This window comes from Artibeus jamaicensis, unplaced genomic scaffold (assembly GCF_021234435.1).
Source record: "Artibeus jamaicensis isolate MK-2021 breed Jamaican fruit bat unplaced genomic scaffold, CSHL_Jam_final contig_391, whole genome shotgun sequence".
NCBI classification, from domain to species: Eukaryota; Metazoa; Chordata; class Mammalia; order Chiroptera; family Phyllostomidae; genus Artibeus; species Artibeus jamaicensis.
Window position 1 is genome coordinate 9,814,884 of NW_026521814.1, and position 26,717 is coordinate 9,841,600.

General features: G+C 40.0%; 1 protein-coding gene across 1 annotated transcript in view; it reads right to left on the reverse strand.

Annotated features, from left to right (window-relative positions):
• Positions 1–304: 304 nt before the first annotated feature.
• The window catches only part of SLC25A12 (solute carrier family 25 member 12), an 87,732-nt gene continuing 61,319 nt past the window's right edge, over positions 305–26,717 (reverse strand). The window contains exons 10-18 of the mRNA XM_053665056.1: positions 24,852–24,933; positions 22,872–23,030; positions 19,708–19,760; positions 19,394–19,474; positions 7,380–7,520; positions 5,503–5,641; positions 2,712–2,870; positions 2,501–2,591; positions 305–969 (exon numbers count right to left, since the gene is read on the reverse strand). Coding sequence (XP_053521031.1) covers positions 771–969; positions 2,501–2,591; positions 2,712–2,870; positions 5,503–5,641; positions 7,380–7,520; positions 19,394–19,474; positions 19,708–19,760; positions 22,872–23,030; positions 24,852–24,933 — 1,104 coding nt within the window. The 3' untranslated portion in view covers positions 305–770. The remainder of the gene's footprint in view (positions 970–2,500; positions 2,592–2,711; positions 2,871–5,502; positions 5,642–7,379; positions 7,521–19,393; positions 19,475–19,707; positions 19,761–22,871; positions 23,031–24,851; positions 24,934–26,717) is intronic.

Below are 26,717 nucleotides of genomic sequence, written 5' to 3' on the forward strand. Positions count from 1 at the left end.
TGCTGTGTCAGAGGAAGGCCCAACTAAGCCAGGCATGCTGGAGACGTCCCTCTTTCCCTATGCACGCTCACAGCAGAGGGGCTGTCCAGGGGGAGCCTTTTGATGGATGAACAGAGGATCTACACACACGTTAAAGGCAATGGAAACACATCAGCACACTCAGGTTGTTCACCTGGTCCTCTGTTATCCACTGCCACGCATCTTTTCCAAAGGATCTCTTATTCAATGGTGTCAGCACCTGGTTTTGTTATACCTCTTTATCAGCAAATACCTTTCTATCCCAGAATGGAAAACAAGCTAGAAATGAAATACATCCAATATTGATGCTTTATTTCTCTAAGTCACCAATAAGAGAATGAATGTAATTGTAATACATTTATTTCCATGTGATTTTTAATAAAACACTTTCAAAACATTCTGTACATTTCAAGCCACTAGAACTGCATTACATTCTATAAATGTGATTTATTGGGATGAGGTGCTGAGATGTCTCTGTACAAAGATGTACAATATGTACAGTCACTCACTGTAAGGGCAAGCTGTGCAAAGCAGTCTAGAACACTAATTCATGCCAAAGCTCAGAAAACATTTCAACACGTAGGACTAAAGCTTGAAACTGTATTGTGGTTTCTTTTTTTCCCCTGGCAAATGATTATAAACACATATATGTATATGCCATATAGACTCCTCAGCCCAGCCAGCACCACGTGGCTGCCCTCCCAGGCCTCTCTCTTCCAGAGGCTGATTTGCCACATTCAGCGCCTGTCTCATCACTGGGCTGCTGCCACTGCCTTTGACTGAACCACAGGAACACTAGTAGATTTAAATTTGGGGAGATAAAGGCCAAACTTGTTTTCAATGCCAGCGAAAGTGGCTGTGGCGAGTCTGTATCCACCGATGTGATGGGGGTTGGCAGGAGGAAGGTCTGCAATGCGTGACTTAGGTGTCGGTTCTGAGCCAGAGGGTTTGCTGTCAGTGGGAAAAAGCAAATGGTTAGCATGCTCAAGAATGAAGAGGGTGGCACAACGGCTGAACATTTTCAGTCTGCCCCACACATCTAACAATCTCCTTGTGGTCCACACCGTGGTAGCCATGATTTACAGGGGCGTTGAAAGCAACACATTCACACATCTGACTTAGAAGACGACGATGGCCTCAATTTCAATGTATATATACTTATATAAATAGGTCCATAGAAAACCGATCAGAAGATAATACACTCAAATGCTAACACTTTCTGGGGAAGCAGGATTATGAATTATTTTCTCTTTTATACTTTCCTATACTTTCCTTTTATACTATTTCCCAAATTTTCTAAACTAAGCATAATTTAATCATAAAGAGATTACTTTGATCATTTATTATTTTTTAAGATTTTATTTATTTTTAGAGAGGGGGAAGGGAGGGAGAAAACATCAGTGTGTGGTTGCCTCTCCCACGGCCCCCACTAGGGGTGGGGAGACCTGGCCTACAACCCAGGCACGTGCCTGACCGGGAATCGAATTGGGGACCCTTAGGTTCACAGGCCCGAGCTCAATCTTCTGAGCCACACCAGCCAGGGCTACTTTGATCATTTAAAAAGCTGCCTTTTAAAACAGTAGACTCATGAGGGTTATTTCTAAAAGTGTTCTAAAAAGAAATACAATTCTTACTTTTTGGAATGTGGAAGCACAGAAAAGCCTGGAACTGTAAGACTGCTCTTCATTCTTTGTATTAGTTCCTCTACATGATTCTTAACTTTGCCTTAGCTCATTCTGAACTTGGCCTTTGAGCAGAAAAGGGGTTTATAGGTTTACAAGGTGTAGACTTAGATGTGGGATTTGATCTTACACTGAAGCTGATAACTGTTTGCTTTGGATAAAACCTTCCCCACCCAGCAAATCAACCAAGTGATTCCTTTTCTCTCTGGTGCAGGTTTGAAGCACTAAATCTTCAAAAGGCCCAGTTTCTGGCCTATATCTCATTGGTGATTATGTCCATGGACATAAACTCTCTTTGAACCTTTTTTGTTTTGTTTGCTATAAATTAGTTCTAAGAACATCTATACCTATTCTAATAATAAATTACGGTGAATAATGACATCTCAGAGGTGTGAAGGGCTTGAGTCTTTGAAATGAAGTTCATAAGTATATCTAATACAAAGTTACATTACTTGTAGTGAAAAGGCCATATAATAAAATCTAAATAATAAGAACCTAAATCCAAGAAGCTCATTACTCCTTACACTAAAGAAAGATAACTATTCACATAACACTTTAATTTGCTGCTTCTGTTAATTTCCCCCAAGGAGCTGCTTAATACTGCACATGATATCGCCCCATCAACGTCGTCTTCCCTTACACGGAGGCTTCTCAAGCCCACTGTTTGATTTGAATGCACTGGTCCTGTAGTGTGCTCTGTCCTACCGGTTTCTGAGAAATCCAAACTGCCTTTGTAGGCTGAACAAAGGCCTGTTTGGTCTGGTGCTTTCTTAACAAAGGTGTGAAACAGCCGCACTTACAGGCCTCCAAAATCAATGTAAAACCACCGCTGAAGAAGCTCATAGGTGACCAAGGTAACACCAAACTGGGGAGAGGACCGGAACACTCGAGCTGAAAGAGAGAGATAGGGGGGCACTTAACACCACGACACCTGTGGCAAAGGCGACCAGTAAGAATTGGAAGCGGGCGCCGCCAACGCCCGCCAGCCATTCCACAGGGCCCTGCCCCCACCTGCAGTCCCTTTCCAAAACGCTGAGGGCCCCTCCTCCCGGAGTATCTTCCTGAAACAGTCGATGACACCACTGTATGTCGTCTGGCCAGCACGGGCAGCCACTTGCAGTCTTGTCTTGATGACATCAGCAGGGGTTACCAGAGAAGCCGCAGGCACACCTTTCAGGAGAAAGGCACATTTAATTCATTCAAAGTACCTTATGAAGGATAGAAATACTGCTAACATCTAACAATATAATTAGTAATTTCAACTGCTTTTAACTCAAAGCCTTGTAAGTAGATGGCTGGACACTAATGGAAAAAATGATATAAATGTCTACTAGTTGTTTCAGTGTGGTTGGGGTAAAATTTTTTCCTTCTGAATCAGGAAAAATCACTCCATACTGACTGATCCCAAAGAACTGAGAGAGGGGCAGGGAAAGGCAGCAATATTACCAGGATAATTCCCAAGAGTTCTCCCTTAGGCTTCAAATATTTTACCTCCTTTTATTTCTTAATAAAATACAAGTATTTTTCATATATAATAAGAAGTGAGGATAATGTCCATGAATTGAGTTCCTAAAGGTATCTGACATCAAACTGTATTGTTTTATATTGATTCTTGTCACCATAATGTGTGAGCTAAGTTCAACACTCATATCCACTCGCCTGTTTGAGGGGCTAACTTGAGAGCTGACTGAGTCCTTTCAGACATGCGTGTAAGAGAGAGGTCATTACAACTGGGGGGGAGGGGAGGCCAGGCCACCAGATAAAGAATAATAGGGGAACTGATCTCGGAAAGGTCTCATCATCCATCCCTGTGTCCGAGAGCCCTGGGCTCATGTTGAGATTCATCAGCAGCAAGACACACGAGGTGGATTTCGCCACCACACCTCGTAACTTATAAAGTAAAACAAGGAACAAAGGAGCAAGACAGTCTTCTTCAGGGCCAGGGAAATGCACTGTGGCCTGAACCATCACCAGGCAGATGCAACTGGAGGACCTGCAGGGGCTCTCTGTTCGAGAGTGAAGAAGACACCTCCCCTCAGCACGGCTCTGCACCCCATCCAGAGGGAACTCGGCAAATTGCCTGCCTTTGGAATGTTCTGGACTCTGAATATTGTCAGTGCTTGCCAGCAAACTTTACAAGTAAAAATCAGACAAGTTCATCTCTCATTCTGAAAACTGACATTGAATGTCTGTGGGCAAGCAGCTGGCACTGACGGTTCCATGGAGATATTTACTTGGTCCCATCATGCACTGGCAAAATGCCTGTCCACGATTAAGCTGTTCTTTGGCTGGTTTTTTATTTTGTTTTGTTTTCAGCTTTTTGCTGCTGGTTGGAAAGCACAGAAAAAAGACTTGAGGGAAAAATGTGTCAGTCCCATTTAAGACTGGGAGACTTCGTGAACACTACAGAGGGGCTGCATGAGCACCCAGTGGCAAGGCCGAACAGGTAGCTTTACTGGCTTTCAAATGTTCACGCAACTGACAGAAGTTACAAACACTGGAAGACAAGGGATTTGCTGGGCCCCAAACAATAGCTCGAAGCTCCCTGGGAGACTTTCTTAATCATCACATTCCCTGTCATTCCCTGTCTCCAAGGCTGAGGACAACAACACAGTCCACCCCAGCACCCTCAGAACCAAGGGTTCCTGCCACACCCCACACTGCAGGCAGTGCCCAGGCTGCACCACCATGTTGAGCCTGGGCACCAGCAGGACCCATTCTCACCAGAATGGACCGGTGAGAGCTCCAGGAGCAGTGAGCTCAGGTAATCAGAGCTACACTGCTCACGTAGGGACAGTGTTGGGTTTGTGTTCACCCTTCACATTTCTGTCCCCAACCCACTACAATGGAGGAAAACCACAGGTCCGCCCTTTCCTTCCTCTGTCATTCCTGAGCACTGGTGCAGCCAGGGACACCTGGTCCCTTGCCTTCCACCACAAGTCAGCTCCTTCACAGCTCCAGAGGAAGGCTGGACCCATGAGATCAGAAGGAAGCATCTTAGTGCCTCCCTACATTTTTTAGGCTCTTCTTTTCAGATGAATCTCTTCTGTGTCCAATATGGTATCTTAGACCAGATGAAGGTTTTCATTTTTTCCACCAACATTTACTGATTGACATTTATCCTATTATTACTATGCTGGCCACATAGGGAAGGCAAGGATGGACAGGAGGAACCCTCTGCCCTCAAGGAGCGCCCCTCCTAGAACAGAGGACAAAACTCATACAAACAACCACAAATAAAAGGTCGAAAGTGTCAAGACACGGGTCCAGGACAAGGTGGTGTGCTGGGGAAGCACTGCTTACTTTGGTCTGAGGACGATGGCAGAAAGAACAGAAACAGCTTTGTGATAAAGGCTCAGTTGTGGGCCAAATCGTCCCAATTCCATTATACTAGAAGGGGCATGCCAGCCCCGTGCATCAGCATGAGGGACAACAAAGCAACTGACCCGATAAAAAACTTTTCCACCTTAACACTTAGCTGGGCTGGGCCCAAGGTTTCCGGGGTACAGGAGGCTAAGAAACACAGTAATGATGAAAGCCCAATTTAGATGGGCAGATCTAATTTGGCTCCAAGTTGCTAAGCTGCATTAAGCTGTTTATCCACATTATGCAAATGTAATTAACTCTCATCAGAATTACAGCATTTCCCACAAAGGAGAAAAAGCGATCCCATTTAAACTAAGTCAGATACAAACAATAACCCTTCCAGAAACAAAGTAGGAAAGTACAGAGATTCTGTACTTCTCCAAGAGAATGGGCGGAGGGGGTTTCTTTTGGCTGCAAAACATAAAATGGTACTTACCTGCCATGGCTCCAGCTGCAAGGAGATTGAAACCTCCCACGTGTCCACCTTCATCAGCCAGAAGCAGTTTGCAATGAGCATAAACAGGAAAATAGATGGCAGAGAAGGGAATGTCTCGGAGGAAACACGCTTTGGCACCCTGTCACACAGTGAGGAAACAGAGCAAAACAGTTGTGTAAACAGGGTGTGAGTGCCCACGAGGTGACAAGCTGAGGTGTCCCTCCAGCGGCATTGGGGCTGATGTGGAAGGGCAGTGGGGAGAGCTAGGGACACGGGGACACCCACATGGTTCAGAGCTCGAGAGAGGCTGCCGGATTCTGGAGTCCTAGGATCAGTTAACTGGGCAATGATGTCATCCTCACAATTAAGAGTTTTCTGGCATTTCCAGTATAGATACAATTTTTAAGGTTAATAAAAATTTAGTTCTCAAACTTCCAGGCCACTTGTTCTGTTTGGCTGTGATGAAGGTGGGTGAGGGGGAATAGACTTAGAAACCCAGTATTAATATCTTGGTTCCAAAGCAACCAGCAAAGACAGCCCGCGAACTAACAAATTACAATTCAATCCACATCAGCCAGAGGCCCTGAAGTGCCAGGAAAGAAGCTATAGACAGTGGCAGTGGGAAAGGAAGGGGGGAAAAACCCATCGATGTCCCCCTGTCCTAAATAGCAGACGACTAGGGGGACCCAGACAAAATGTTTGAGCAGGAGGTTTCCACGGGAGTAGAAAGCCACCCAGGGATACTTTGTCTCAGGGACTGAAGTCACAATGAACACCCTCCTCAGCTTGGTCAGGAACCCACGTGCTCCACTGCCCAGGGCTTCACCCAGACAGCTGAACAGTTCAGCCTCGGCACTTGTTTCCTGAATGGCTACTTTTAAAAGACACTTCAAACATTAAAAAAAAAAAGATTTTTAATTCCAGGGACTCTCTGAAGGGTGATACAAGGAGAAACGTGGTTAACAAAAGGGTATTCCAAAAAGGATGGACCTCGGGGGTAAGAGGGAAGGAGTGTGTACAGAACAGAAGACAGGCCTCATGGGCTTCCTGGTCTCCTGAGGGCCCTGGAGCTGCGTGAGTCTCATGTACAGAATTTCTCATGTCTAATTTGCTGCTGCAGTGATGGATCTATAAATAAATCAAATGCTGTGGAAACACAGTTGTTGTCTACAGCAGCTAAGTTTACGTATTTTCCCCTTTCACCAGGCAGAAGAATGGAAAGAAAACTCTTCCTTGTTTAAGAAAAATAATAGCTTCTGCTCCATTACATCTGATCTGTAATAATGAGAGTAAGTATACCTGCAGGGAAGGAATCTGTTGACTGGCATTTTGCTAAAGTACAATACACTCTATTTTTTTAATGGAATTCATTATTGACAAATCCCACCACTTACCTTCTTAAAGACCCGAATCCTACCAAACTCTACTACTGTTTCACTGTGGTCAAATTATTAAGACAAAGAGAAGCTCCTACTGGGAAGATAACAATAGAGATAACTCAGACTCAAAATAAACATAAGACCCTCCTGAAGTCCTAAGCCAGCCTGAAGAGAACACCAAAGAAACTTTTCCCTAACCCGTCATCAGATAAAAGGCCGCGAGCCCACAGCCAACGGGCCTGAAGAACTGGCCTCCCTGCTGGCAGCTTCAGAAAAGCCTGAAGAGAACAACTGGAGAGTAAGTCTGTACATCCCACTGCTTCTAACAGAAGTGTCCCGATTTTTCCTTTATGTTTGATTTTCTCCTTCAGGAACCACCCCACAGGACAAGATTGTTTTCCCGTTTGTGGGGAAGACATCTGGTTTCCACATTCTTGCACATTTCTATGGCGTGCATGACAGGATTTCTGTTGAGATAAGCTGCGGGAATCGACCCACCTTATACAAACCAAAAATTCCCAGGTCCCGCAGCACACTCAGGGCGCTGACCCTGGGTCCTGTAGTGATCTCTCCCGCTACCTGCAGGCGAATCTTCACTATCTCCAGTGGGTTGGTGAAGATGACCTGAGAGCCCCCAGCCTGCGGGCAGGGAGGAGAGACAGAAGCAGATTTCCAGATCAGAGCTCCACTGGCATTGTGAGGAAGAAAAATCCAGAAAAGCCTCCGCATTGTACCACTTCACACCTCCCTCTTCATGGGGAAATGAGAGGACAACGGCCCTCTTTGGGGCCAGTTCATGGGGACAGACCCGAACTCTCCTGAAGCCCATCTGTGTCTGGGTTTGTTTCTGCTTGAGATGTCAACAGTGTTTCTCAGACTGGTCTTTCCAGGGTCAACCCAGCCATATCCAAAATGGCAAAACTAATAAACTCATTCAGAAAACAAAAGTGAAGCCAGATGTGGCAGCGGGGAGCTCCCAACGAGAGGGAAAGAGATGCTTGCTATCTTTTATGAGCTGGAGCTAAACTTCGGATCCATAGTGGTTTCCATCCTCTTCTTAGCAAGCACTCAATTTAGCGAGGCCACCGGCTCAAACTCCCTTGGGGCTGCAGAACAATTAAGACAGCTTTGCCTCTTGGAGGCGCCTTAAATCAGAGGGGAAAGTCTCCTCTGGTCCAAATTCTAAGGTGTCTAGTCCTGAGCAAAAGGTGTTACTCTACATAGTAACACCCACACACAAGTAGAGATTGAGAAAGACCATTTCAGTATCGCTTCAACACAAAACCAGAAACTCTGCAAAGCAGAGTCAGGAAATGGAACATCTAGTCACCACGAGTACAACACAGGCAACTCAGAGCCACACGCCACGCTGCCTGGTGGTGACCAACAGCATTTGGATAAATAGTGTATTTGCATCTGAAACCTGTCTACTGGTAGCGGAAAAAAGAGAATATTTAACAAAACTACTACCAACTCCTTTTTTGGTTTTTGTAAGAAAGAATGTGTATATCTATATGTACATAAATATATAAAAATAAATACATTTAAAATATATAAATACATATATATCTTCATTTATGAAGTGAAAAAGTCTCATTTGCACATCTACATCTCACCTGTGGCTATTTACATTATATAATCATAACCATATTATATAACTTCATTGGAACAGCACGTCACATGTGAAACAGGAAATGTGCCTCGTTGGGGCACTGTAATTCCTCAGGTATAGGAAGACTACAAACAATAAACTCCCGTGCAGCATTTGATGCTGCTTCAATGTTCTACTTCCACCCACATTCCTGTTCATTTGTCTAAATCCCACAGCCTTCCCAGACCTGCTTCTGAGGGGCAGCAACAAGCCCCAGCCCGCTCCCCTAACTGCCCTGGGGCTACAAACCCCCAACTACTGCTGTTTGAGTCCTGACCCTTTACTCCTATCAACACCCACAACTGCCAGCACTGACACAGGATTCCTCCTCTTCTCCTCACAGGAAGCTTATTACCCTGGTTTCCCTGGGGCCCTAATCCTCTTTTGTCCACCGAGCCTGGGGGTGCAGCAATTGGCTCTCTCTCTCTCTGGGCTTTGTGCAACTCCCAGCTCACACACTGGCACACAGGTCCCTGAGTGACCGACTGACCCAGTTTTAGAGACTGATTTGCCTGTGTTTCTCATTTTTTAATCCATTGCACTACAGGCAGGAAGAAGTATTTCCATGTTTCAATCTGAGCAAGCAATACTTTCAAAAGGATTGCTGGGTGAAAAGTTATGTTAAAATGATGATTCAAATAATTGCTCCTGTAGCTAGTATTGAAGACCAAATCAATTGAAAAAGTTTGCTACCTCCTTGAAATCTCCTGTTTAAATAAATAATGGTTGCAAAAGACTACCTTTGGGAAAATGAGCTTTATGTTCTGAACTAAAGGAGATTAAAAAAATAATAACAGAACCACAAATTTTTATTATAATCCCCCATATTTGCCATCACCAGACAGTGTCAACCCCTGGGTGTCACTTGTTAAAAGTTCTTTCATGTTTTTAATCATTAGTAAATTATAACATCCCGCAGAACAGTAGTACCCCAACCGACATACCCCTGCCCCACAGTTCCCCTGCCCCACAGTTCCCTCCTCCCCTTCGGTTCTCATGGACACTTTTGGAAATAACTGCTAGTTTATTGAGATTCATATTCCTTTAGCAACTCTTCAAATTTCTGCCTGAGTGTACATGTAACAGGCTTTCTTTGAGGACAGCACAACTAAGAAGAAAATAACTGCACTCAAAAACACAAACTCAGTGACTGTGGGATGCTCTGAAGACGTGTTACCCAGAACACATGCTAAGTCCCAACAGCGCACTGAATGCAACCCCCAAGCAGACTGACACGGACACGCAGTCTGACAAGTGAGTGTGCAGCAAGGCACACACCCATCCACTAGCCTGTTCACACCTGTGCACTGCATTTGAAGGAGGAGAACTTCTAGCAATTGCACAGTCTGTATATGTTTTCAAAGTCAATGTACATTTTTAAAAACATTTTAGTAGGTCTAGGAATATGTAGACAAATACTCTCCAAAAATACTAAATAATTATAGAGAAAATAAAGATTGTGATTGTCTTAAATACTGAATATTGTATGACACTTAAAAGGAAACATACATGGCAAATATGTACTGTCCTTTCTTCAAAACTCAAAGGTTGACCACTGTTCCTAACATGTTAAATCAAAGATGGGGGGAGGGGGCATAAAATCTTCAATCATTCAATTACTCAGCTAAGAAACCTAGTAATATAGGATAAGGATTATGATGTTATTACATCCTTAACTATGTTTCCCCTCTAAGAAACAAATACAAAAAAATATAGTATCTCCTCTATTTTAAGACTATAGTATCTCCTCTATTTTATTGATTATATGTGATATCATTAATAACAGCTTTTCACAGAAAAAAAAACACTGCTTACAGCACATATAATCAATGAATATACAAAACCGCAGGAATGTAAAGTTGTGAAATATAAATATGGCAACTTTTTAATGAAAAAAATAGTGCCTGTATTTTTATAAATATGCTAATATTTGCTATTTTAAAAAGCAACAAATTTAAACAAAAAAATTTAAATGTCCAATAAGAAAATAGTTCAGTAGAAACAATTTATGCTCTTAATCACACAAGGAGATTGGGAGACTGGGTAACAAAATTATGCCGATGACATAAACAGAACATAAAATGTCAGGTACCCATTGATGACAAACAGGTCAAAATTTACTGAAATGTATCACAATCAGAATGGCTTAGAGATGAAAACACTGGTTGCCTCCTGGAAAAAGAAATAAGTAGCTAGAAGAAGTAATTTTCAAGGCATACCCCACTGCATCTTTTAAATTCTGAATTAAATAATGTATTAACTACTCAAAAACAAAACAAACAAACAAAAAACCTCCCCGAAATAAGAAACAGACCAGTTCTTAGAAACAATGGCTTCTTTTAAAGACTAGGTCCTCTCTCACACATTTTTCTCTGTGGTAAGTTTGGTAATTTATGTACTTTAAATGCATTTTAAAAAACTATCTGTAGTCCCAAAACTTTAAAAAAAGCTTATCTATGTCTTGGCCACTGTGAATAATACAGCAATGAACATAGAGGTGCACATATTTTGCAGATAAAGGTTTTAAAGTTTTTTGGCCCTGGCTGGTGTGGCTCAGTGAACTGGGCACCGCCTGCAAACCAAAAGGCTGCCAGTTCAATTCTCAGTCAGGGCACATGCTTGGGTTTTGGGCCAGGTTCTCAGCTGGGGACATGAGAAAGGCAACCACACATTGATGTTTCTCCCCCTTTCTCCCCCCCCTTTCTGAAAATAAATTTTAAAAATGTTAAAAATGTTTTTCTGGTAGATACCCACAAAAGGGGTTGCTGAGTCATAGAGAAGTTCTATTCTTAATTTTTTGAGGAACCGCCCTGCTGTTTTCCTCAAAAAATACTGGTGGTATCAGTTTACATTCCCACTGGCAATGAATGAGGGTCCAATACATTTTTCAAAGCTTATCTCTCCCTGTATATGAATGTCGAAAAATATCTAGTGATCTGAAATACGCACCAAAGATATATAAAATTTCAAATTAAACCATGATGATAACACAGCTACAGGGTCTTAAATAAACATTGTCTAATTTGACATCTTGTTGCTTCCGGTACTGATGTTTATTTACATTAGATAACATACCATGCTGCACACCTTCAATGAATCTTTTCAAGTCACCGAATCACTGAAATTAACTTTTAACTCTCTAATTGCTAAATTTTCCTCTTCAAATTGCTGCTTATATTTTTAAGAAGAGGAAAGCATTAATATTACAACTGCCTTAGATTCTTTTGTTTTTCAGTACTGAGTCATTTCTTTGTTGAGAACTGTATTACAAAGGAAACAAAGGGACCAGATCTCATCTGAATGAGGGTTATCTGCATACAACAGAAACAAAAAGTCAACAAAAACTTCCATTTAATCTCATGTCACATATTTTTTCTTTTTAATGACAAAATAAACCAACTAACGCTGACAGCAAAAGTTAGGAGGAAAAGAATGCAATATTGAGATGTCACCACGTGGCTGATGCGCCGGAGGCCAAGGGGTCTCACACAGGACTGGGCCTGTCCAACCTCCTGCCCTCACAACCCTGCCCGGGGCAGAGTCCACAGGGAGGCTGGGGACCTGGCCCGGCCTGTGCTGAGGCCCCTGTTTACTTTCTTCTTTGATCTGTTGTCTTCTATAGTTTGCAACTATTTCCCTCCAACCACAAAATGTCCAATCTGAACAATCATTACAAAGTCTCCCTTTACAGAGGCTGGTGAAAGTCTAACTTCAATTTAAAGCCATACCAGCTCCTTGAACAGATGTACAAAATATGTGCATTTAAAATAACCAGGAATCTAAGAAAAGTCACTTAGTTGTCACTAGGACTCACTGAAGAGGAAGACAAATAGACAGTGACTCTGTATCACACACCATCAACCACAAGCACTTTCAGACTTTCATAAAGCAATGAGAAATGCTATGGTTCTTTCTAAAATAGTCCAGGATAGAGATAGCTTAAAGAGAATAAACTGCAGTTTTGCTGAGTGCTGAGTGACGTTACATGCCAGGGTGCTGGGGTATGAAGAGGAAATTACACATATCCCTAACTAGGGTAAAGAAAGTCTAAACTCCTATATACCTCTATACCTCCTATATACCTATATGCCTCCTATATACCTATCTCAAGCCACACTGACATAAATGTATGTGGACTTTCCACTTGTGTGCACATGTACGCTTGTGCACGTAAGTATTCAAGCACACAATCAGGACCACACCAGTTCCAGGGGATGACACCTGGAGACACTATTTCCAAACAACTCTTCAGAGGCGTGCAAATTCAGCGTGCTGAGGAAGACACAGCACAGAGGGCTGGCTAGCTACAGACCTTGGCTCCCAGGATTAGTAAAAGCTCTCACTAACAAGTGGACCTAATATGGGGGGTGTGTGTGTGTGCGCGCATGCATGGCACACATGGGCTGAGGGGAGAAAGCACGAGAGAGGGGAAAAACACTAGGTCGGAAGGCTGTTGACGTACACTGTCGTTAACTTTGTAACCTTGGATAGGTCATAACCTTTCCATCCCGTGGTTTCCTAGTATGACAACAGAGATCCCAACAAGCGCCCCATCTATCACAGAGCTCTTGTGCACTAACCAACATGAGAGCACCATGCAGACTGAAAGCAAGACCCCAAGGGAGGGGGTGTGCTCTTCAGGAGGCTGGGTTCATTCAGGGCTAAGGAAACACCTGCCACATGATGGATTTACATTAGCCCTTTGCTGAGCAATAAATACATTCTGAGTTTTATGACTTCTGTCCACTCATAAGCATACAACCTCCAAAAGAGCTAAGTGCTCTGGTTAGAACTAACAACATAAAAAAAGATACCAGAGAGATGTTTAGAAAATACATATATGTCAGTCTGTTCAGACTTTTAAACTTTCTTTTTTGTTGATCTGAAAAGATACAACATTTTTTTCCCACTTAAGTTTATGGATATGTCTAACCACCAGAGACTCCATTAAGATAATTCGGAAATAAGTCATAGACTGAGAAAAACATTCATGACACATATATTTGACAAAGTACTATCTCCATGACATATTAAAGAACTCCTAAAAGTCAATAAAAATATAAATATGAACAACCTAATGAAAACTAGGCAGAAGGCTTGAACAGATACTTCACCAAAAAGGATAGATGACTACCCAATAAACACATAAAAGGATGCTCAATATGTTTAGGCTTCAGGGAAATGTAAATTAAAACCACAACACGGTATCACTTCATACCAATTAGAATGACTGAAATAAAAAAGACTAAGAATACGGAATGCGGATGCGGATGTGGCATGACTGCAACACTTCTTTGCAGGCCGCCAATGTGACTGTGAGATGCCCATCCACTGGAAGACCCGGCTGGCAGTTCAGACTGAAAATACACCTGCCCCACTGCACTCTTAGATATTCGCCCAAGAAAAATGAGAGATTATGGCTCTTGAAAACAAGATGTTAAACAAAATTATGGTGACGATGAAAGAATGCATTTTGTACGATGCTATTTCTATGAAATCCGAGAAGAAACAAAACTAGTGACCGAAATAAGAACAGTGTTTACCTGGTGAAGGGGAGGAAGGGTTCACTGGGAAAAGGCATGAATGAATTATCTGGGGTGAAATGTTTTATATCTTGTGTTGGGAGGTGATTTCATGGGTGCATACAATTTTTAAAAACTCAGTGAGCAGCATGCACTGCGTACCCAAATAAATTCTTTTTAACTGATGGGAAAACAAAAAAACCTCATTGATCTGACTGACATCTAAGATCTGTTCATCTGTGGTATATTAATTACACCTAAATAAATTAACATATGTGTTGATAAACATTTTTAATTTACATATACCCATAAAGTAATAAGGAAAGAGAAGGTGCTAAAAAGTTGACTGAGCTCACTGAGACTTAATCTGAGGTGTGGAGAAGGCCCTGACCTGATCCCCCAGAGAGCATCATAGAATAAAGGAGTGGGTCTTCAAATCCCAACATCCGGGCTCACATGCAGCCCGCAGTACACGTTAGCTGAGCGTCTGCAGCGACAGAGCCAGCCGCCCTGAGCTGCTGCTCCATCTGCCCACTTCATAGCAGCGACAATAGTACATTTTAAAGTAATTTAAAAATTCTAAATTGACATTAAAGTATTATTCTTGCCCACAACAGATAATGCAATTAAACAGTCAACTACATGTTATCTAGGAATATATATGTACTTATAAATACATACAGAGAGAGACTTTCTAATAGAAAAATAAAAACAGCTTGGTAAGAATGGCTTACCAATGAGAAAATTATCAGAAACCTATTATCACATACACACTAAACACAGAGCATCCATAACAGAGGTGAACTGAGTAACTGCACACATACATGTACACTCTTACTCCATTCCCACCTAAAGAAATGTCAAGCAATTGTGAAACCTAAAGTACAATTTATAGACTCTTCAAGAACATGTCAGCTCACCTAAATTATGATAAATTCTGAGCTAGTAAGTCTTTCGTGGGAAGGTTTTGATATAGATATAAAATAAGAGTTTGATTAATGCTCACCATGAAGATTTAAAATTTGAAAATGCACACTCTGTTTGTACTTCTATTCCCAAAGGTTATATTATATTTCTAAAGTTAGAAGTTCCACTGTGATTACCAGCTGCCCTTAGAAACTGAGAGCTTCTTTCATTTGTAATCAGGAAGTCAGCATGCACAAAACTTCCGTCTGGTTTAAAAAAGAACGTGTGTGCGCGTGCATGCATGTGTGCACATGTACACATGCACAAAAGTGTGTGTATAAAAACTTTAGAAAGAAATATACCAAAATGTTGACAATAAGAAATAAAATTATCATTTGGTAGTATCTGTGGTCAAGGCAAAAGGCCTTAAAAAATTAAGGTAAAAAATGCCATAAAAGATCAAAGACCTAAATGTAAGAGCAAAAACTGTAACTTTTGGAAAAAAACAGAGTTATAAATCTTCATGACCACAGATTAGGCAATGATTTCTTAGATATAACACCAAAAGCTCAAAAAACAAAAGAAAATATAGATAAATTGGTCTCGTCAAAATGAAAGTCCAATCCTTCAAAGGACAAGATCAAGAAAGTGCAAGATATTTGCATAAAACCCATCTGATATGGGACTCTAAATAGGCTCACTAAGACACCACTTCCGCCACTGGATGACTACAACGAAAAGATGGATAATACCAAGTATTATAAAGGATGTGGCAAAATCAAAACCCTCGTACACTGCTGGGAGGAATGTAAGGTGGTGCATCCACTTTGAAAAACAGCCTAGCGGTTCCTCAAAATACTAATTAGAGTTACCATGTGACCCACTAATTCTATTCCTGGGTATATACCCCTGAGAAAGAAAACATACTAAACTTTTTACATGAATGTCCACAGGAGCATTTTTCCTAATATCTAAAAAATGGAACAACCCAAACATTCAACAACTGATGAACAGATGAACAAAATATGGTATATCTATATGACGGAATATTATTCAGCAATAAAAAGGCCTGAAGTACGTATACAAACCAAACGTGGATGAAGCTTGAAAACAGGCTGAGTGAAAGAAGACAGACACAAAAAGCCACATATTGTAAGGCTGCATTTATATGAAATGTCCAGAATTGGTGAGTCCATAGAGAAAGTCTATTAGTAGTTAGTTGCCAAAGGCTTGGCTGGGAGGCAAAGAGGGAAGATTGGAGAGCTATAGATAAAACGGTACCAGGTTTCTTTCAGGGGTGATACAAATGTTTTTAAATTTATTGTGGTGACAGTTGCATAACTGTGAATATACTAAAAACTGCTAAATTATATACTTTTAAGCTGTTATTTTAAAAGTTTTCCTGAAACATAGCAGGCCTTCAATGATTGAAAGGATGAGTAAATAAATGAAAGAGTGATTGGAAACATATCTCAAGTATGAAAGAACATGGACTTGGAGACAGAAGTGGGTTGACTCTCAACTTTTCCATTTACTAAGTGCTGGGTTTCACTGAGCTTTTAGCTTCCTCCACTCTAGCTGGGAATAATAATAATGAAATAATACCTATGAAGTGTTCAGCCCAGTACAAGATGCTCAAGAAATGGCAGCTATTATGATGAATTATAATTGTAAGCATATATTTTCTTTGGTGACATGTAGAAATGAGTAAATAATGATAAGGAATTATACTTTCCAATTACCTCAATGAAATCCGATTAGATTTAAGATTAACTTTTACCTGGTGAGGACTGTCAGGAACTACCCTTTTTCTATGAGATATGAACACATCCTCAGTCTAGTCCCCTGCATAGGATAAAAGAAACTCTAAATTTTTCTGAGCCTTAACAGCTTGTTCAATGAGAATGAATAAATGAAAGAATGAATGAATGGAAACATGCCAAATGTAAATATGGATTTGGAGACAAAAGTGGTTTGAACCTCAACTTTGCCATTTACTAAGTGCTGAATTTCAACTGGGGTTTTGTTTTTTTCAACTCTAGTTGGGAATTATAATGAGACAATGCCTATAGAATGTTTAGCCCAGTAGGAAAAATCCCTACTGCTTATTAGCAATGCAGCAAATTAGAACTACATCAAAAGCAAAAGCCAGTGTCAATGATAGCAATAATATTTTAGTTCAGTGGCAGGATCATAGATGCTCATTTTTATTACATGTTATATCTATATACTGTGTACTCTTTTATAAGCATGAAATATCACCCACATTAGAAAACAGATCATAAAACAAACAAGAACATGTAATGCCCAGGGTCTGGATATTTTAATCTCTTGGCCACGTCACGATCTAGTCAATGTACACCATTTCTCCTACAAGGCAGCAGCCATTTCATAGCACGACTTCCCTCCTGTACACAGGATACTCAAGGCCCAGGTCCTACCTAGTGGCCTCTCTGCTGGGGAAAAATCCTATAAAGATAATGCAGACTGCTCAGTTTGAGCCATTTTTTCTCCATTAGCCCACCTAAGGTTCACATGAAGTACATCTTTAAAGCTGAGCGATTTCTGAAAGAGCAGTAGTAGCTCTTCTCACCTGACAGCATTCAGCCAACCCCACGGGGACACCGCACCACCCAGCTGGGGAGGGTTCTCTTGGTCGGGCCCACGGGTGGCCACCTCCCTAGACTTCAGCTCAGGGCTGCTAACCAGGTTTCATTCAGTAAAGAGAATATGGCTATATTGCACAGTGCCTGGTATTCTATATGGAGAGACTCATTGTTTTTGTTCAAGACTTTATTTCCTGTTGAAATACATCGACTTTTGGGAGAGGTAGAAGATTATGCTTTAACAACCATTTGTAGTGTAATTGAATTCATCAGTAGAAACTCAATAATTGCTTATTTTCTTTCCTCCATGAATGAAGAGATTTGGGGGGGGGAGGGAAAAGGAAAGCAGAAAACATTCAAAGTGAAGAAGTGCAGGCAAGCTAATCATTCTGCCTACAGCCCAACCAAACTGTTTTTCATGCTGCCAATTTCCGCTGAACAATCCATCAAAGCTTCCAGAAATGTCATGATTAAGGAAGAGATTTAGAGTGTCAACACAACCCTCAAGGCACCCATACTTCAACAGAAACTCCCAAAGCTCAAAGAGAAACAGGGTCCATATCTAGGATGAATAAAAGAACCAAATATCTGATTATGCTTTAACTACTTAGGTTACGTGTCAGACATAGGAACAGGTCAGTTTCACGGGCAAAACCTCTGGACATTACAAATGGAAACAGACATAATTAGCTACAAGGAATAGAGGATGATTTAGGAGATTTCTGGCAAATGTATGCATGTGCTGTGGCAAAACTGAGTTAGGAAACTTCACAACCAAACTGAAACAAAAACCACTGATAATAAGAATATTTATGATTTGTAAAGTTTCCATCATTAGAAAAGAGAGAATCACAGCATTAATTGGGGTAAAATAAGAAGAGAAACTTCATTTTTGGTGATCTGCCTAAGCAAAGGTCTTATTCTATGTCCATCATTTGTCCTTCATGAAAAAGAAAGTCAGCCAAAGAGGTGAGTTTTGTCTTTAAGAATGACTTGGGCATGCAGGCAGACATGTGTGCACACACACACACACACACACACACACACACACACACACACACACACCAAGCCCCCTCTTTCCCAAGAACATTGGCTGCAGAAAAGTGAGGACCCAGGTATGTGCCAGGCTGACAAATCTCATCAAGGAGAATCCACAGCAGCCTCTCTCTGACCCTTAAGGCACATTCTCTGAATTAAAAGCTACAAAGGTCAGTGACTTCACCACCTCAGGTTCCACAAGCAACTGAGGAGGTTTTAGCCAAGACTTTCAGCCAATGCAACTGGAAGTTATTAAGGGTTCCAGGGACATGGCAAATGTGTTCAGAATTGTCAACAGCCTCAACATAGTTATGGTGGTTTGCTATATCATCTGGTCCCTAAAGAAGGAAAATTGTAATTATACCACAGTGGCTTACTCAGTCCTACACCTAAAATATAATGGCCCAATTAATATGTCATCTCACACTTATTTTACAGTAACAGTCAATATAAATATATGGTAACTCTATCCACTACTACCATTTACTGTGATGGTAGTAGAACCATCACAGTAATGAATTAGAAGAACCAGAATTAGAACTTTAAAAAGTGTGCAAGGTAATGTTCCAGGAGCTTCTAAGAAACTGAGCTGACAAAATTACTACCTGTTTTCTGCACTCAAAACCAGTTAGTTTATGCAATGAAATTTAAAAGTCATTCCCTATGACCACTGAGAAAATCTGCTTACAACCCCTCGCATTCGGAGGAACATCACTGAGAGTACATTCAATGTGCAAGAAAGTTAAAGGAGCATGTCTGCCATGAGAAATGCCCAGCATTCATACGTACACAGCCCCCAGCAAGGATCTCTGCAAAAAGCGGAATGGAGCCATCTCTTCTGGTGAATTTGTCCCGAACAAAATCATTAACCTAATTAGAAAGAAAATATCAGTTAACCAGAATTCCCTCTACTAATTATGTTATTGTTTTCCCAAATCAGTAAAATATTTATCTCATTAAAAAAATTAAAAATTGTCACATGTCTACAAATTTAAAATTTTACAATAGCCTTGAAAGTATGTCAGTTTCAACAGCATCAGCTTTAATTTTGGCTTAATGATAATCTAAACAAATGACATAAATTTAATGGGAAAGAAACTTACAGTCAGTTTAATGGCCTTTTCTGGAGCAACCCCTATAAGCTGTGGTATCAGACCTAGGTAAATGGAGAGAATTGTTAGCCATATAGAGGTACTAGACATGCATAAACAAGCCCAACAAGAAATGGTTTTCTCCATGTTATTTACCCATACAACATTTCAGGGTTTTCATTAAAATGTAAAAAATGGATTATCCTAAAAACTCTGTATATGTATGTAATCATTATTTATGTCAAATATAATGTTATGCTTTCTTGAGGGTGTAAATCCTTTTCTTAAGCATGCTTCCTTTAAAGCCTAGTTATCTAACACCTCCCAAAAAGTACGTAAGGAAGGAATAGAGCCCCTGGATCTTCTTTATACCTGGAACACTGCCAATAACGATGCAACCCAATTCCCTCCCTTTACCGCCCACAACACACAAACACACACTGACACTCTGGAGAAGTCAATGGTGTATGCTGGAAAAGCTCTGCAAAGCGTGCTGTTAAGTAGACCCAGATTTTGCCAAAATGATGCTACCTATGGAATAGTACACAGTGGCTTGGTCATTACAGAACACTAACTCCCATAATTTTTTCTTTATGGGAGAGAAAACCAAAATTCAGTACTCATTTATCTAAAAGGAAGCCAAAACTGCACAGAAAAACAGTTTCATGTATCATTTAATGGATATCTTCTGCAAGCAAAAGCATATGCCTATTGTATTCTTATTTACTGATACATGTCAAACTTAAGACATTTCAAAAGAATCCTCTTAAAGCAAAGGAAATTATTATTTTTAGAAAGTTAAATTTCCCAGGCTGGCTGCAAACTGGAATAGAAAAATATATATAAACAATTCAACATCTGTAGATATTCACAGGGCTCAGCTTTCTAAAGCACACAGATTACCCAAATCGTTAGCATACATTTTTTGCACACATTTTTTAAAGATGCTAACAATAAACATTTTATATCCTTTAAATCACTCAGCCAAGGGGTAGTTATGTATGTGTTTACAAGCTCACTGCTGATCTTCAGCCTACTTTGAGGACACTGCTGAGTGATTTTCTGTGAGTTGAGAGCCAGCAAGTAATCATACATACAGGCTACTGTCAGTCAAACTGAATTATCAATGACAAACGCAAATCTGCACACACCTTTAATGGATAGCAGACTGATTTGAAAGAATAAATCAGCAGATGGCAGTCTTAACTTTCTAACCCTCGTGATTATCAGACCCTATTGCTTTTAGTCTGACTCCCATACAGTTATGTCAGCATGTGCATTTGTTTTACAACTAGCCTCGATCAGACTCACGGAATTTTAATAAAGTACTGATTTATGTCATCTTATCATTGTTGCCTGCAAAGAAATTTAGGCTAATCTGTCAACAATTTTGTCAGTCATCTGACAGAATAATGGACCGGTTCTAAGGAATATATGACAATCTCAATAATCATAGTGTTCACATACAGGATTCCTAAAACCTTTTCCCTAATAGAAGAGGCTCTCATTTAAAGGACTGATTTTATCAGCTCACATCCTGAATAAAGCTCGCAATCCCTCCACCTCCTCCCCCTTACAACTTGCTGTATCTGACTCATTTAACTAACATGATATCTCGCACAAATGAAATTTTCTGTAAGCATCCATCCCTCGAGAAAGATAAATGTTCAGTCTATATCCAGGTTCCTTCTGATACAGGACATTCTCTTTCTAAGTACACCAAAGAAGAAGAAAGGTTATTATTCAACAACAACAACAAGAAGATTGGAAATGTCAAAGAAAAAAGACAACTTACACACCATTCAACCCTCAAATTCCCTATTAAGTAAAATCTAGGTGTGTGGGTTCAACACCGTTTAAGACAAGCATCCACGCGCACTGATCTGGACTCCAGAAAGGGCACGGCTCTTCCATGGGATACCTCCTGTACATCTAAAATTTAGAGAGGCTAGAGTTTTGATCATTTGAACAAAATTAATTACATTCATTCTCAGGAGCAGGGTATTTGAGCCTAGTTTGATTTGAAAATCACTCTCTTCTTTTATTCTATATATAATGCCAAAAGTGAACATCCTCACGACCCTTTCTTTCATATACAAGTGTATCAGAGCTAGCTTTTCACAGAATGTCTGTACATACTGCTAACCAGAGGTGTCTTTTCTCCAGTCCATGAGCATGAAGCTTTGTTCAGGCCCAGTCTTTCTTTCCAAGGACAAGGTTCTAAGCCAAACAGTTCAACAAAGCTCAGAATGAGCTAGGGATTAATGAGACAGTGTGTGCAAACAAACAAGTACAGTAAATTGCATAAATGCCCCGGACTTAAGCATGTAGAGAGTATTTTTAAAGAATTCCAAGTGGCGCCCAAAGGCATTAAAAAATTAATCTCCTTCCCAAAGAAAACCTTAAATTCTAATATGAAAACATGTACATGAAAGTCATTCCCTCTCCAAAAAGAACAAGTTCCTACAAAGCTGACGGGGGTAGGGAGAATTCCGCATGGGCTGCTGCCTCTTGGCCAACACTGTGCTCAGCCTAGGGCTGGTGGTAACATTTTCTGCAAAGGGAAACCTCGCTGCTTTCACTCACAGCCATAGTACTAAAGGAAGAAAAGGAGCAAGAATGAGACTTGGAGCCAAAAGGTTTTCTTTTCTTTTTTGTTAAACTTCAGATGACTAGGTAGAAAACACTTATCCATGGTCTCCATGGAAGAGACAAAAGCATTTGATATTTCTTTCAGTTGAAACAGGTGGATGGAGGATAAACTTACCTTCAGGCAGCAGCCTGGCTTCTATTTCACAGAGAAGAAGTGTATTTCTCCTCTCTAATCCTTTGAGAAAAAAAGCTATTTCTTAGCTGTTGTCACTGTATTCCACCTGCAGACATGTGCCTTAGTTTTTAAAAGCATGGTGACCACAGACCCGTGGGAGGACAAACATAGGTTTGGATTCCAAGAAATACAAGGAGCAGGAAGAAGATGTGAAGACCTTGTTTGCAGATGAATATTGCTAGTTATCAGCAAGAATGTAAAAAGGGAAATGAGCTGTGAAAAAATAACGAGAGAAAAACAGTCCTAGTCTGACTGGGCAGGTTACACATTGGTTTTCATAGTGAGTTCAAAGCTGCTGCTGGAGAGATAAAAAACCACTAACTTCAGTAGCTGAGATGTGCTTACTCACCCCGGTAGAGTCCGAAGAAGCCCTCATAACGCAAGACTTTCTTAAAACAGTCAAAGCTGTTTTTGTACATCAGCTCCCCCACAACAGAGCCGGTGCCACGCTGGTTTTGCATGCGGGTCTTCACCAGATCTATAGGATACACTGCGGTGGCTCCCACAGCTACAAATAAAACAATTTTTAGGCTTAAAAGACAGCACAACTAAATGGAGAGTCTGTAAGGACAACAAATCTCATCTCAAAGAACCAGAAAATAAAACACAATCTCTTTTCTGATAAAAGAAACGTCGCTATTTTTCCCTCTCCCATACACAGTGGAACCATGACCAGCTAGCAACCACTGGGGTCCAGAGAACAACTGTAGTGGTTTCCAAGTCCTCACCAACATTAGATAATCAACACTTGATTTCCATAACATCAATCTCTTATCTGTAACAATTTTTTAAAATAATGTATTTCTTTTTATTTTCCATTAAATGCCTACATATTGAGTTGGCCAAAAAGTTCATTTGATTTTTTTCTGCAAAATGACTCTAGTAACCTTTAGTTATCTTTAACTTTATTAGAAACAATTTTGTTAGATTGTATTGTGTCACATCTGTGTGCATTAAAAAAATCAAATTTGGTAAGTTTCTATGTAGCCATTTTAATACTGAAGATGAAAGAACACACACAACATTTTCAACATATTATGCTTTATTATTTCCAAAAAGGTAAAAACACAACTGAAATGCAAAAAAAAATTTGTGCAGTGTATGGAGAAGGTGCTGTGACTGACTGAACATGTCAAAAGTGGTTTGCAAAGTCTTGTACTAGAGATTTTTCACTGGTTGATGCTCCATGGTTGGGTAGATCAGTTGAAGTTGACAGCGATCAAATTCAGGCATTAATTGAGAACAATCAACATTGTACCATGCAGAAGATAGCTGACATACTCAAAACATCCAAATCAATAAAGTTATTGGTGAAAATGAAAAATTTCTTTTATTTATTTTATAGAAAAAAACCATATGGACCTTTTGGCCAACCCAATATCATACCAGTTACCCCTTTAAAATGACTCTGTATATACATACAGGAGAATATAATTTAAAATTTTAGTTTACTAAAGCATTTGGGTAAATTAATCCTAGTTACAACCACAATATTGAAACAAAATCTCGGTATAATCCTATCCCTATGTACAGAATTTGGTTTAAAAAAGAAAAAGCCAGGCTTTAGATTTCTCAGGGACTGAAAATTTTATAACATGAACTAGAGTACTATATTTTTCAACTGTTGAAAACTAAAACGTGCTTTGCAACTTCTAAAACTGAGACTGAAAAGAAAAAATAATAGTTTCATTATTAGTTCAGGCTTGTTTTGAAAAATCATAAGTATTTTAATCATACCTGCCCGGTTCTTCTCAACAAAGCAATTTCAGATTTTACACTTCTTCTATGCAGAGATTAAAGCCCCCCCCCCCAAAGTCTTGAATTATGCCCAGGAGCAGGGATGGGAGGTTCATTTAGCAAATAAGCTACAAATCCAGATATTCTTCAATCAGTAAAAGGGAAGGGAAAAAATTCAAGCAGAAAAGCAAATGTGAATCAATTTGAGAGGTTGTCTTATTTCATAAGGTTCTGGGATTTGTACCTCAAATCTTGATTTCCTACCTGCCCGCACCCCCAAAACCATGAACAGTCTATTCTGCATTGCTATGTAGTGGCTTTAACCTGCATAATTCAGGTGAGTACAGCACTGCACCCAAGACTTTCACATTACGACAGGGGTTTGTCCTACAGACTGCAGCCAGAGGGGCTATGACCATGCTATGACAAGTCCCCTGATTGTAGGTTTAAAAAAATTTTTTTAATGCTTCAGAGAGACCTCCAGCCGTGACCCGAGGAAACAATGAACTGCACCTTTGCTGATCTGTCCCGGACTCATGAGATAATATTACATGATCACAAGCTCGAAACAGCACACAGACATATCACTCACCTCCAGCAATTGAGCCCAGAGTGAATCTGTAAGCAGACTCGGCAATCTGGAGCCAGACAGGCCTGCCTAAACCATGAGATTGCTGCGGGGTAGAAGAAAACATGTAAAAAAAAACCCACACAACTGAAAAAGCATACAGCAAACAAAAAAGCTACAGTGGATTTTTAAATGTATACTTCTATTATTGGCATTGAAAATCCATATCTAGTCAGATAGACAGAGTAGCTTCTTCCCTCTTTTTTTAACAGCCTATTAATACCTCATCTATCTGCTGCTATTGGGGAATGAATCATTTTACTGAAGCAAATACACATTTCAAGTATAACATCTTTCCTTCCTTCTTTACACTAACTTAAAATTTAAAAAATATTTTTTTAATGTACAAAAACTGTCTTGATTCGTAGGTCAGAGACTATTGATCACATGTACCATCTGTAATGACTGGAGTGCATCATATTCATATGTCCACCAGTCACTGCATCCACATCTAATGCAGCTGTCTGTGCTACCCTCCCAGGCCCAATAGAGATGACCTCTTCTACCAACAGCTTCCTTGTTGCTTTTGCCACCTCTCATCTATTAGTGCTAGAGAAATCACATAACTAGGATTCCATGTAAAGCAATGTCAAGGGCTTCTCTCTTGGGATAATAATTCCTATTTCTAGGGCTCAGAACCTTATTTCTGGCTTTGCAGCTCAACCACTAAGGTTAGTGCAGTATTTCTGACCTAAAGTATTGAGCATTTGCTCTCCTACACCTATGTATTCCCCAACTCTACCTAAACAAAGGAAACACCTAAAGGGCTTTAAAAAATAAATCCCTGGGGCCTAGAGCTTATATATTTTTAATTCCTAATCATTCTGCTATGTAGCTAGAAAATTACTGTCCTAGCCACATTTATGGTTCTAATATAAAATCTATGATGATAGTAAAGCAAAGGGGAAAATCCTGTGATTCAGAATGTTATTGCATAGGTAACCTACACAGCATTAAGAATCTGAAATAATTTGTCTACATTAGTGTGTCACTCTTTTTCTTTAATATTTTCACTATGAAATAGCAGTTATTTAACAGTCTGAAATGAAGGAATAAAACTATTATAATGAAAACTTGAAAAATATTAACTAAGAAATAAGCTTCTAAAAACAGCATAATAAAAAGTTATTCATTATAATAATTTAATGGAGAGGGAATCCATTCCTAAAATCTAAAAGAAAGAAAAAAGCTAGTCTACTCTGATTTGCTTTCATTGTACAATCTCTTCAAAGCTCAATTAACAAAGATAAATATGGCAAAGCCAGATACTTAACAATTTGGGAGGCAGACTATAGAAAGGTTTTGCCTTCTTGTTTTATAAATTTTGCACCACAATAAGCATCACTTCTGTTTAAAATTTTTTTTATTGATTGATTTCAGAGAGAGACATTAATTTGTTGTTCTACTATTATGCGTTCACTGGTTGCTTTTTGTATGTGCCCTGACCGGAGACTGAATCTACAACCTTGACATATGGGGATGATGTTTTAACCAACTGAGCTACTCTGCCAGGGCTAAGCATCATTTCTATTTTAACCAAAGCATCTGATATCTAAATATTTAATGTCTGATTGTGATCTCTGTAGGCAGAGATCTTTTTAAAAGCTCATTATGATGGCCATGATGCCGTGGTTCAATAAATTCTATAATAAAAAGAAAAGTAATGTTCAATGAAAAAAATGAAATCCTTATAAAATCTGGCAAACAGTAAAATACTGTTACATCAGATAACATCACTAGATATTTTATAAATTTCAACTATCCCAATACTCCAACTTTATTAATCCAATGACTACATCCAAAGCTGAATTTAATTCATGGTAGAAACTA